Raw genomic sequence first — 12,833 nt, 5'->3', positions numbered from 1 at the left:
GATACCGGTGCGACGCTCAACGTCAGTGGCTTCATGGCTCAGCTGGTTAGAGAGTCGCACCGGTATCGCAAGGTCACGGGTTCAAACCCCGTTGAAACCCTGAATTTTTCAGGCTTCAATCTACGCAATTGTTAAGTGTGAATCTACGAAAAAGAACTGTAAATGAAAGACACGCTCAGATACAGGCACAAAAAAGCAAAATTTACATTTTCATACACAGGTAATGCGCGTGCATTTGCACCTTAGTGTTTCTCAAATTTCCTAATGTGAATGGAACAGAGAATCGCGCTAAAAGAGACAATCACAAATTTGGAGCTTTGTGTCCTTACTCGCAGGTGTGAATAAAACTGCGCTCGATTGCGTCTGCGTCCTTGGTGTCTTTAATTGCCGCAATTAGGGACTGGGACACCCTGCTAGCAGAGCCTTTCTTTTGCTTGCTCGATTTTGGCGTTCTCGAGAAAGGCTCTGCATGAATCGAGTAAGATCTTTTTTGAATATGCGCTGCATGTTGCCAGGATACAGTCTCGAACCCAAGCCTAATATGCCAGATCTCGCGGCCATCTTGGTTTTTCATGCCAGCGGGCTCAATTATAACCATCGGTTTTGTCACTCAATGGACGCTCGCACTGGAAAAACCAGTTTGACGAGAGAAAAGATTGACTAGTCCAGAAGTTCGGGCTGCGGCGGCTTCAAAGAGTTGACGCGATTCGGGCAGAGCCTACTTTTCTCCTCCTCAGTAAAGAAAAATACAAAAGGAGGCTCTGCTCGCAGGGTAGGACTGGGAAGGAGCGACGTTGGAGAATTACACCTTAAACGGAATTTACTTGTTCATCTACGATTCATACTCCCTCCCCTCCCCTCCCCCCCCCAAATTAATAAAACATCGCTGTCAGTGCGAGTTTTACAGCTTCGGGCCCTTGATGCCACACTATCTATGAACGCACTGAGTGTTGCAACGTACTTTTATCGCCCCATAAGCTTTCACAAGCTGCAAGAAGATTCCGAGGACCAACAGGAAAGAAACATCTTTTTCGACGACGGCGCTTAGACAAAACTGCAACAGAAACAGGCAAGGGTCAATGGACAAATGGGTGGAAAAACCAATCATGTCATCACAGAGTCAAGATCATATATCGCACACCCTTTTAACATTTAATGCTATAAATGTAATTCATGAGCCGTTTTCAAAGACCGCATCACATAGATAGGCGCATGCAACCGTCTTCTCCACAAAATTGGAAATCTTTGGTTTTCACAGGACTTTACAGCGGAATGTTCAATCAGGACGTAACAAGTCGATCAAAGTCGATCATCGAAAGCGTAGTCGATAAGTCGATAATACTCGATATTTGTCGATAATTGTCAATCGACAAGTTTAATTTGTCGATAAAAGTCGATAATCACAAGATTTTCAAACTGAATATCGAGTTTATCGTCAAAAATGCTGACACATTTTTCAATCGCCCACGAAAATGTAAACAGCTTTAAAGTAAATCCGTACGGCAATAAAGTTGAATAAAAAACCGTAAATCAATAAATAAATGTAAATCGGTAAAATAAAGTCTTGGCATAGCCAATCCTGCTTCATTAAACTGTGCTTGGCAACTGTAGCCTCGTCTCCCGCCATAAACCCTTTTTTTTTTTTTGTATTTCCGATACTTGTCGATTGAAATCGATCAAAGTCGATCAAAGTCGATAATCACAAAAAATTGTGTGATCGACTTTTATCGACATCCGATATTTGTCGATTGATTAGTATCGAATTTGATCGACAACGATCGACTTTTATCGACTATCGAAATTATCGACTTGTAACGTCCTGGTTCAATGAACATAGATTCCTTTCCTTCAGTTTAAAATACGGTACAAGCATGGTCACCAAAAAAAGAAAAACAACAAACAAAACGTAACATTGAGCTAGCGGCGGGACTCCTGACTATACCGGGTAACTGAGAATGATCATTGCAGTTGAAAGCAACTCATGCCGACGCAACGGAAGCCTGAACAAAAAAAAGGAAGCCTTTAACGGGACTCGCACCCGTATAACCGTGCGACTGCGCCGCGCTGTTCTACTGTACCATCTGAGCCAATAAAACATCTGAATGAATGAATGAATGAATGTGAAGTATATATGACCTGCAGTTCACATGACTATAAGCAAGAAGGACAAACATTACTGACTTTATGAACAAGGAATGTATGAGGTTTTTGTGATATTTGGAATAATCGATTTTGAGGTAACTGGATTAAGCCAAGGATGAGATTTTAGAAGTATACAAAAGTATCACTTGAAATCATGACAACTTTGGCACCCTTGGCCAATTAAATTACACAATGCATCAATGCATAGTGGCGTGCACATGTTTCCTGCACATTAGCGACTTATCAGATAGCAGATTATTCCCTAATCGGTCATTCTGCCTAATATTCCCAGAATAAATGCAAGGTTCTCAGACAACCAGATTCAAAGTAGTGAGTAGAATAAAACAATAGTTATAACTGTTACAATTCCAGTGTTTTCACCTTTACACACAAAAGACAATATCCCTGCACAATAATGAAGCCACCTTACCTTTGCTAGGATCTTTTGTACGCTCGGCTTCATCTTTAGGAAATGATGTAAAACACACAACATTGAGTTGCTCAAACTTGGATATGAAATAATGTTTCCAAGCAGTCACCAACTCTGGAGCTACAAGATCTATCTGAAGAAAATTCACATCAAACATCATTACTTTGTGTATCATACATTAGGAACTCTGTTAACAGAGCAGTGTTACTAAGCCTATTTAACACTAAGTGATTAGTTGTTGGACTTTCCCTGAAACTTGAATACGAATAGAGTTTTTCTCCCACAAGATGACTTTTGAACACCAACAAGACCATGGTATTTCTTTGCTTTAAAAATTTACCAACATGGTTCCTGTGATGTAATGTCTGCACACAATTCTATAGGATAAATATTTCAGTATCAGAAAACACTCTTTGCTTCAGTTTCTTATTTTGTTCTGTTGTCCAGCTGAAATACATCACCCAGATAATATGTTCACTTAATCTTGCCAAATAATACCTTAAAGCAAACATATTATTATAATTATTATAATAATTAATAATTTCTTCAATGTAACAACTGTTATTGCTATGTTTGAATGTCAACATTGTTGTTCTCCTAAGTATGTTATCATCATCATTATTATCGGCACCATGATCATTATAATATTAATAATTTATTACTATTACTGTTGTTGTTATGGCTGGATTATCATATCACTAGATCGATTAAAACTAAGGGGAAAATGGTGGCAGAGTATTAAAATAATTTACTCTTTCACCAGTTTGTGTTAATTAGCCCTACGTATACTAATGGCATGTGTAAAATTGAAAAGAAATATGCTAATTGACACATGATATAAAATTATAATTATAATATTAATTTGCTGCTATTATAGCATTAAATTTGGTGTAGGCATCTTAAAGGATTATTTCATCTACCTTGTTTAAAACAAGCACTATTTTCTTTTTCAAGTCCTGCACAACATGATTGTAAAGAGTTGGAGGAAAATGGAGAACCTGAATAGGAAAAAGTGATGTCAAATATTATGAATTGTAATCAAAAGGCACATTATAGTCCACTTTAACCCATTCACTCCTAGGAGTGAGACGTAATAGATTTTACTCTGTCTAACGCCAGATGATTGTTATTCAACTGTCAGTAGAGGCCACCTTAGGAGGTAGTGAGTTAACAACCTCTCCACCACTCAAAAACTACCGGTATGTTCTCTATCCGCAAAGATTTGCTTAAGTAACAAATCTGCAAAGATCAGCTCAAACATGCCGGCATAATAATAATAATAATATCTTACCTGCTAATTGCCCTTTCTCGCAGTCGGAGACTGAACTGCTAAGGGCACAGCTCAATGAGGTCCGACCGAAGGAGCTGTGCTGCCAGCTAGGCGCTCGGCCCCTGAACACGACCCATGTATGACCTCGGAGCACAGCACCACAGCCTGATGGAATAGGCCGGGAGTCGATTTTGAGGAGGGAGGAAAACGGGAGTACCCGGAGAAAAACCCTTGGAGTCAGATTGAGATCGACCGAAACTCAGCCCACATACGACCGGAGCCAGAGTTGAACCCGGGTCAAAGAGGTGGTAGGTAAGGTTGATGACCACCAAACCATCCTGACTCCCCCATAAGACGCAACATAAGTCACAAGATAAGCAAAAGGCCCCTGTGGTCACCCCACAGATCATGTACACTTGAGGAAGAGACCACTGACCGCATTGGCTTGCAATTTAACTTTGCCTAGTAAATTAAATTTAGCCACATGACCCCTAGGAGAGAGAGATATCCCTAAAAGATTTTACTCTATCTAACACCAGACCATTTTTACTTGTCAAATGGGGCCGCTTTAGGGGTCAATGGATTAATGGAAACAAACTACATGTGACCATACTTTTATACTGAATGAAAAGATCTCCAAAAAAGAATCAAAACCACTCCTTTGTCCTGTAAATTCTTAATGAAAAATAGGGGGAAAGTAAAAAATAATTCTTAATGGAGCAAGTGACCACAAAATAAAGTTTTGGTATAACTAATTACCAATATTGTGTCACTTACAGGATGACGTATGTCTGTGATAAGCACAACAATGTCGGCCACTTCTAAAACTCTCCACAGCTGTCTCCACGTCTGCAAATTGACACAAACAAATCAATTTGTTTGATACCAGGTAGCACTTCATCTGTAGATGTAATTGAAGCCAGTTGACAAATTTCCAAACATCATGTAACTAAATTGTTGAAGTGTGTAACTATGTAAAAATCATTTAATGACTTATTGGGTTTTGGCTTTTTTGTCCAATTTTGGTCAAATTTTCAGCAGTTATTCAGACAAGTCTTTTACTGATTGAGTTCAAAAAAGGTGATATTTTGACAAAAAAAGAAGTTGAATAGTGATTTCCTTGCAGTTTTCATTCTGTTGTGATCCTGTATTTGCAGAGCTAAACCTATAAAGAAAAAGAATTTGCCCACAGCTTGATAAAATAAAAAGAATGTAGCTGTAACAGTTGTCTATAGTCTTTGAATCCTCGTTAACAATAATAATGCATTTATAGTGTGCAATTTTCCGTAAAAATGTTCAAATGCGCATTATATATACAACTTTAAAACACAGAGATTTATATTTTCTTGTCCATACTAGAGAGTTTACTTCAAACTGCTTCATAATTATAAATTGCAATAACAAAGCTGTATTACCTCCAAGTTACGCTCAAAGTAACTGAGATCTGAAAGCTTGCATTCATTGTATATCTTGTCCAAAAAGTTATCAAACATCTCTTGCTCTGATCTCTCTACTTGTTCCTTGCTCATACTATAACTCCATGGAGGTCGCTTTGGCATATCCAACACTAAAAATATCCTTTTAAGTTAAAATGATCATCACAGTAAAGCAAGCAGCTTAATTAATTAAGCCGTCTGAAAGAATTATTATTATAATGCTTTAAAGTGCCCCTGTGACCAAAAAATCAATTCTTCATTCAAAAGCTGAGATTTTAAGCTAGTGAGCCCTTGATGTCACTTTTTCCTGGATCCAACGTTAACCCTCTGAGGTCCAATTGGTCAGTTTTGAAAGTGAGTAATGGCGGACCGTGAAATCCAAAACTTACACCCAAAACGTAAACAGCTTTTGGATAAAAATCAAAGCTCAAAATTTTGCCAGTCAGGTGTTAAGCAAACACACGTCCAAAATCTGAAGAAAGTAGGAAGTGATTTTTTTTATCACAGGGGTACTTTAATGAGACTGAATCTAATAGGATTCAAACTCATGACTGTTGAATTGGCTCCACAATCAACAGATCAAATTTTACAATCATAGGTTTCACTTCTAGTCAAGCCCAATGGACATATACCTCTTTTTTTTTGCAATATTAATTGATGTGGCAGTTCCCATGGGTTAATTTAAACACACTACAATAACAAAACGTAAGAGACAATGTTGGCGTAAAAGGGGGCGACACTGCTCCATGATAGGCGTGACAGAAGACTTCCGTGGTGTGACTAAAAAGCCTGAACTTATCTCCTCGACGCACGAGGCAAACCGTGCCGGATCGGACAAGTTGTAGGCCAGTAAAAGCCAAATAATTATATACAGGCCTAATTCTCCATGGCAGCACTATCGTGCTATAATGGAAAGAGTACAGGCGGTAAAAAATAGCTTAAGCCTCCTTATCTCCCCAGCACTGCAAGCCAACTCCGCTGGCATGTGCTGGGTCGGACAAGAACAAAGGCAGATAGAGAGCTTAAAATGGCACAGCATGAAAAACACCGAAGCTTGGGGAAGTCGCTGCGAGACTTAAACCGAAGTGTGTACCGTGGAGTGAACCAAAATTTATTGGACTTGACCTCAACAAAACTCCCGAAGGGAGGGAGGGTGGAATAAAATTCGTAAACAGTAAAGGTACTCCTTACAGTAAACTAAAGAGCTCACAGAGTGATACTTTGGACTTAACTAGACCTTTCATACTGAGACAAATGTCTAGGACTAAACCAATGGTGACTAACGTACCATCTTAATAGACTAATAGTAATACAAACAACTTGTGTAGCACTCAACGCGACATGAATGAGAATAGTTGTTGCTTTTCACCAATCCAGATGAAGGATATAACTGTAAGCAGACAGTGTTAAAGACAAGGATAAAGGAAGTTAGTTCAAATTGTTAGAATATAGGAGTCCATTCATGTCTCGTTTGTGTTGTTTACGAAATAACGTGACAAATGGAGGATAGCTCTAACAAGTCACGCTCCATTAACTATGTTTTATGACGCTGTTGTAAAGCTTTATTTACCTGATCCAGGATTATATGTGGTTTCTAAGCTCACCTCAAGACTTTCCTAGAAAGGATAAAGAGATATACTTACCAAAGCTGGTTATATCCACACATTTAATCAGAGTCAAGATCTCCTGACATGTGTTGGATCAGATCAAATCATTTTATAATACAGTAGATTTGGGTGAAATGATATATAGTTTTGAAAACAAGGCCTTACAGCTTCGCAAGCACTTTCTCAGAATAATAAAGGGGCTTTAAGGAGACTGTGGTCCTTTTCTCAAAAATTTGGAAAGTGCTTTCGGCCCGAACAGCAATAACCAAGAAATTAAGATCTGCTTTACATGAAGTAGTGAGCTTGAACCATGTTTTCAAGACCCAAGAAAACAAAACATTGGCAAAGTTTCACACTTCCCCTTCGTCTCGGGTCTCGGCACTTTCAAGAAATGCTTTCTTGGTCTCAATTAGCAAGAAACCAAAAGCAAACTAGTTAGCAACATCCAGGATACTAGACATCCATGCTCCAGCTTGTGAAAATCTTTAATTCATAAATTCAAAAACGAAGCCAAGAATTTGTATAAGCATCTAAAAATTTAAGGTTGGCATCAGCATTTTGTTAGTGCTCTGTGTGGTCATTCCATAAGGAAAAAATTAAAAATGTACCAGCATTTACAGGGCCATACATGTGGCCTAGTCAAGGTCTTCAATAGATCCCCAAATTATGATCCATGCAATTAGTTGGGTGTCTTGAAAATGGAGACTTTAAGGACTGTGCCTACTATTGTTATTGCATACTTTCTGCGCATCTCGAGATACTCAGATTTCCTATCAGTGACGCTTAGTAAAACAGGGATATTTTTGCGCGGTTTAAAACTATCCAGAGAGAGTAGATCTTAGTAAGTACTCTTGGTATCCAAAAAGAAAATTGGGGGTAACCATGCATTTTTGAGACATAATCAAGCTTCAATTTGAAAAAGAACGCCATACATTGCTTTGTATTTTACAAATACAGTCAACTCTCTCGTAAGCGACCACCCTTGGTGCACGACAAAGTGGTCGCTTACGGGAGGTGGTCGCTTACGGGAAAGATCAACAAAATAAGTGTAACACTGGATTGATCAATTAATTACATAAACAAATTACCTAATCAGCTAAAATTAGGCAAATAGAAACTAATTTATTTGATTTTTTTCACATGCAACAAGTTTCGGGAAAGGTAGAGTGGAGTGTACACTGTACTTGTCAATGTGTCTCACGTTAATGAAAATCACCTGAAATTTAAACCGAACAAAACCTAGGAAAACAACGTCAAACATGGGATGCATATACTTGAAATCTTGATAATGTATTTACATTACTCGGTCGCATTCGACCGCTTATCCACAAAATCTAGAATGCTCGATTGCTTCTGTGACTTAAGCCTCATGTCAACAAGAATATCAGACACTTTCGTGACTGCAGTGGACAACTCCTCGCAACTTCGATAATCTGCAAACTCAGCGATCTGACGCACGAGATCAAGTGCTCCTTTAACTGTTTGCACCGCTGGGATTGGTAAGGGAGCATCGTCACTGCTATCATCACTGTCGGAATCAGTTGCTATTTCCGTCTTGTTGCTGTTTGAGTGAGTAGTGATAACCTCATCTCGTAGGGTCTCCCTCCAGTCAGGGTCGGCGGGATCTAAGGAGTAATAGGCGTCCGCATCATCGTCGAAGGCAGCATAGGGTGCAGCGTCAATACCTTTCTTAGACATCTTCTGCACCAGGGCTTCAAGGTCTAGTAACTCCTCGCCGGCAAACGGGTTATCGTCATCTTCATCCAAATCCAAGGCTGAGGGGTACATTCCAACATGTCTGAAACACTTACTGATTACCTCGCACTTGACTTTGTCCCACGCATTTACGATCCATTGCATGGCCATTAGGAGGTTCACAGACTTTACTATCTCGCTGGCAGAGTGTTCTCCGTCAACTTGACTAACGATATGCCGCAGCAACTTCCGTTTGTAGTAGATCTTCCACACCTTGATTATACCTGCATCCAGAGGCTGCATGCGCGATGTGGTGTTCTTCGGTAGAAAGGCCACTTTAATGTTGGAGAACATGTCTGTCAGCGAGGGTGGATGACATGGTGCATTGTCTAAGAAAAGGATAATATGCCTTTCCTCTCTTTTCAGACGGTTGTTCAACCTGGTAAGGATAGTAACCATTATCTCGGTTCTCATCCACGCCTTCTCGTTGCTGAAGTACTGGGCACCGCAGGGGTATGATGGATTTGCCAAACGTGCGAAGCAGCGCGGTCGTCTGCTACTTCCTATCACAATAAGGGCCTCTTTGTCGCCCGCTGCATTCACAAAGAATGCAGCAGTTATTCGTTGCTTCGCATTCTTGCCGCCCCTACAGCGTTTCCCCTTTTGAGAGAGCGATTTCTGAGGCGTCGCCTTCCAAAAACAGCCAGTTTCGTCCTCATTCCATATATCCCTCGGTGAGTAGCCCCTAGTTAGCTCTTTCAATCTTTCATTCCAGCTGTCTATCGTCTCTTGGCTTACATCTCCCTCTTCCCCAGCAATGTTCATTTGGCCGATGTTATGTCTCTTTTTCCACTTGTCTAGCCAACCACTTGTTCCTTTAAATGTGTCATCTCCAATTCTCTCAGCTATGATTCGTGCTTCTTCGACCAGCATGGGGCCATCAACAGGGATATTTGACTCTCTTGCTCTGGTATACCATTTCCACAACAAACCATTGATTTCGCCATACTTTTCAACATTCAATCTCTTTTGAGATTGAGCTCCTTCATTAGAGTTCCACGATTCGAGAATCTTAGCTTTCTGCTTCAGGATTTTGACAATCTGTGTTTTCCCGCAATCAAATATTTTCGCTAACTTTCTCGTGCTGTTACCCTCGTTAGATTTCCGGATGACTTCTATTTTTTCTTTTAGGGAAAGACATTTCCTTTGACAATCATTAGCTTGTGGGGGCATTGGTGGCTTCTTCGCTGTGAATTTCTTTGTAACTGGTTTGCTGTCCTTAACTGGGATTCTTGCTTGCTTGGCTACCTTCGGGGTCGGCACGTCAGAACAAGAAACGCAATAAGCCACCGATACACCAGCTTTCCAGCCTAGGCTGTCTTCATCAGCAGGGGATGAACATGCTTTAGACTTGTTACAGACAGGTTTTGCACACTTCAGACAAATATAATTCGTAAGACTTGAGCATTTAACACAGTTCCTCATCTTTAACCCTGTTGAGCACACGTGCATGTACAAATGTGGGAAATTCCCACGAGTATTTTATCTTTATCTCACGCGTTAAGGATACAAAGTGCAGATGCCAATCAATCTTGAACACCCACCACGCAACCAACGTGTAACACGTGCTGTAACAGAACTGAAAATCTACGTCATTTGCTGATCATTCAGCATCGATTCGCTCCGTTTGAAGTCGACATGGAGAAAAAGAATTTTTCAATCATCACGGTTCATTCATTCATACGAGGTTATCATGTCTACAAGGATGAAACAACATGGGTTCCCGAAATTGGTGAGCAACGTAGACTGAAACTTGAGCCACTGAATGAAAAAGATGGAAATGCAGTTGCAGTAGTGAGGCCGCTGTCAAGAAATTTTACTGAAGCCGAACATCCCAACACCGTATCAAAAGAAGACGAAATTGTCGGCCACATACCATTACATATGTCTCAGTATGTTAGCAAATTCTTGAAACGAAGGACAAACAATGGAAAGACCATTATAACAGGAAAACGTGTAAATCGAGGAGCAGGTTATGGACTGGAAATTCCCTGCAGTTACATTTTCTACGGAGACAATGACATTTCTATTCCATGGCTTAAAGAAAAGATTGAAAGCACTGGCATATTTCACATTGAATAGCGCCTGGGCAATCTATGCATTCTTCTGATGAAACTTTGTACTGACAGTATATCATTTTGGGACAGATCACTGTAACAATTAATGTAAACTGTTATTATCTGTCAGCAGTCCGGGGTAGCGTCATTAAAAATTGAACTTTTGTAACTTCTGAGAAGTGATTCACTAATGATCATATATGATTATGTTGGGTGGTCACTTACCAGAAACAGAAAACAAAAGAATATGTCAAATTTCTGGCCTAAAAAGTGGTCGCGGTCGCTTTAGAAATTTGAGTGGTGGTCGCTTACGAGAGAGCTCTGGGAACAGTATTTAACTGAGAGACAAAACGGTTGTTTACGAAGTGGTCGCTTACGGGAGGTGGTCACTTACGAGAAGTGGTCGCTATGAGAGAGTTGACTGTATTATTCATGAATTATCTTTTAAAAATGCGTTGTTACCCCCAATTTTCGTTTTGGATTTCAATAACACTTGTTAAGATCTACATTTCCAGCATAGTCACACACCAGGGCAAAAATATCTTTAATTAGTAGGCACCGTCCTTAAGACCCTAAAACCCTAAGCCCCAAAAACTCAAAAACAAATTAAGTAACCTAAAACCCTCAAATTGGCTAACCCTAGCCCCAAAAAACCAACTTTATGCCTAGGGTTAGCCAAATTGAGGGTTTTGGGTTACTTTCTTCGTTTTCAAGTTTTCGAGTGTTCAGGGTCTTGGGGTCTTCATTTTCAAGTCACCCCAATTAGTTTATGCAATGAAGAGCTTCAAATTTTTAACGAGATCTTCATCTTCCAGGATAGTTTTCTGGAATCATTAATAATTATTGGTAGATCCTAAAAGATTTTGAGTGTTTTTTTTAAGGTTGTGTAAACATTGATTATACGAAGAAGTAGATTCCAAACCTGTGCTACAAATTGAAGGGGTTCTTGAGCTGCCTTTTTTCTTGCTTCAATTTCAGACTTAGATTCACGATCAAACTGCAGACGATACCTAGAGTAGAACAATGTGTCAGCATGTATATATCACATTTAAACTTTCACTGATGTGTAGAAGAGTATGAGAACAGCAAGTACAACAATCATAATATCATTTAATAATAGCTTTCTATTTAGGTGTCTGTTGTCTGTCAAGTACCGTAAAGCCCTTTTTGTTTCATTTTCTGTTTGTCTAATTTTTGTCAGTGTTTGTAAGTAATAAAATGTATTGTAAATACATAAAATTAAATAAAATAAAATAAATAAAAAAGTACAATAAAAAACCCCTCATTTCTCAGAGTCGTGCAGTTTTTTTGTTTATTCCGTTATTTTTACGCCATTTTCGACTATCAAACCTATTCCAAGGCTTTACAAAATTCAAATGACAATTTGACTGCAACTAATATCCCATACTATAAAACTTTTCTACTGTGTGAGATGTAACTGATTATTAGCCCATTTAAGGTTTAATGCAAAAAATAACTACATGCACATGTATATTGTGAGTTTAATTGAAATTTCGTACACATTTTACAACAACGACTTCCGAAAAAAAAAATTAGAACTTAAGATATTGGCTTTCAAATTGAAGAATCAATAAAGCTTATTTATATGTGTATGCGATGAAGTTATTAAAAATGTATAATACAACTCATCTAGGGGGAATGCCTCAAGGGATTATTTGCAAGGAGGAATATTCAAGACTATATACGTTACCTGTTCGGATCATGTTTCCTGTGTCCGTCAAGTAAACGAACAGGTTGATTGTGAAATTTGACAGTCTTGTCGATGTCTGGCGATTTTATTTCACCAATCTCTGATTCTCCTTCTCCTTCTGTATCTGCGGAATTGCCATCGTTTGAGGACTTGTTTGCCTCCTCTGTATGACAAAGTAAATTTTCAAAAAGAAATTTGACAGCTGTCGAGCAAATGGCTTGTTTATTAGCGGCTATTCCTCAAAACATACCAAGGCCAAATTGGCGTTTCTTATCCCGTTTGTCCTGCAATTGTTTCTTTTTTTGTTTGTTACTGAAAGGTTTTTTTCGCGGCATTTTTTTCCAGTTGGTTGACGACAAATGTATCACATCAACCAAGACAAGTGGTGTAAATAACTGGTCAAGTAAGACGGCGTGAAGTTTACC

At 39.2% G+C, this 12,833-nt stretch overlaps 1 protein-coding gene across 1 annotated transcript in view; it reads right to left on the bottom strand.

Annotated features, from left to right (window-relative positions):
* LOC138026466 (guanine nucleotide-binding protein-like 1) overlaps positions 1 to 12,815 on the bottom strand; it is a 22,146-nt gene extending 9,331 nt beyond the window's left edge. The window contains exons 1-9 of the mRNA XM_068873836.1: positions 12,659 to 12,815; positions 12,409 to 12,571; positions 11,620 to 11,707; positions 6,849 to 6,894; positions 5,258 to 5,409; positions 4,620 to 4,691; positions 3,493 to 3,570; positions 2,573 to 2,705; positions 962 to 1,054 (exon numbers count right to left, since the gene is read on the bottom strand). Coding sequence (XP_068729937.1) covers positions 962 to 1,054; positions 2,573 to 2,705; positions 3,493 to 3,570; positions 4,620 to 4,691; positions 5,258 to 5,409; positions 6,849 to 6,894; positions 11,620 to 11,707; positions 12,409 to 12,571; positions 12,659 to 12,743 — 910 coding nt within the window. The 5' untranslated portion in view covers positions 12,744 to 12,815. The remainder of the gene's footprint in view (positions 1 to 961; positions 1,055 to 2,572; positions 2,706 to 3,492; positions 3,571 to 4,619; positions 4,692 to 5,257; positions 5,410 to 6,848; positions 6,895 to 11,619; positions 11,708 to 12,408; positions 12,572 to 12,658) is intronic.
* Between the last annotated feature and the right edge of the window lie 18 nt (positions 12,816 to 12,833).

Source organism: Montipora capricornis, chromosome 2, assembly GCF_036669925.1.
Source record: "Montipora capricornis isolate CH-2021 chromosome 2, ASM3666992v2, whole genome shotgun sequence".
Lineage (NCBI taxonomy): Eukaryota > Metazoa > Cnidaria > Anthozoa > Scleractinia > Acroporidae > Montipora > Montipora capricornis.
The sequence above is the reverse complement of the archived record's forward strand: the minus strand, read 5'-3'. Positions and strand labels throughout refer to the sequence as shown.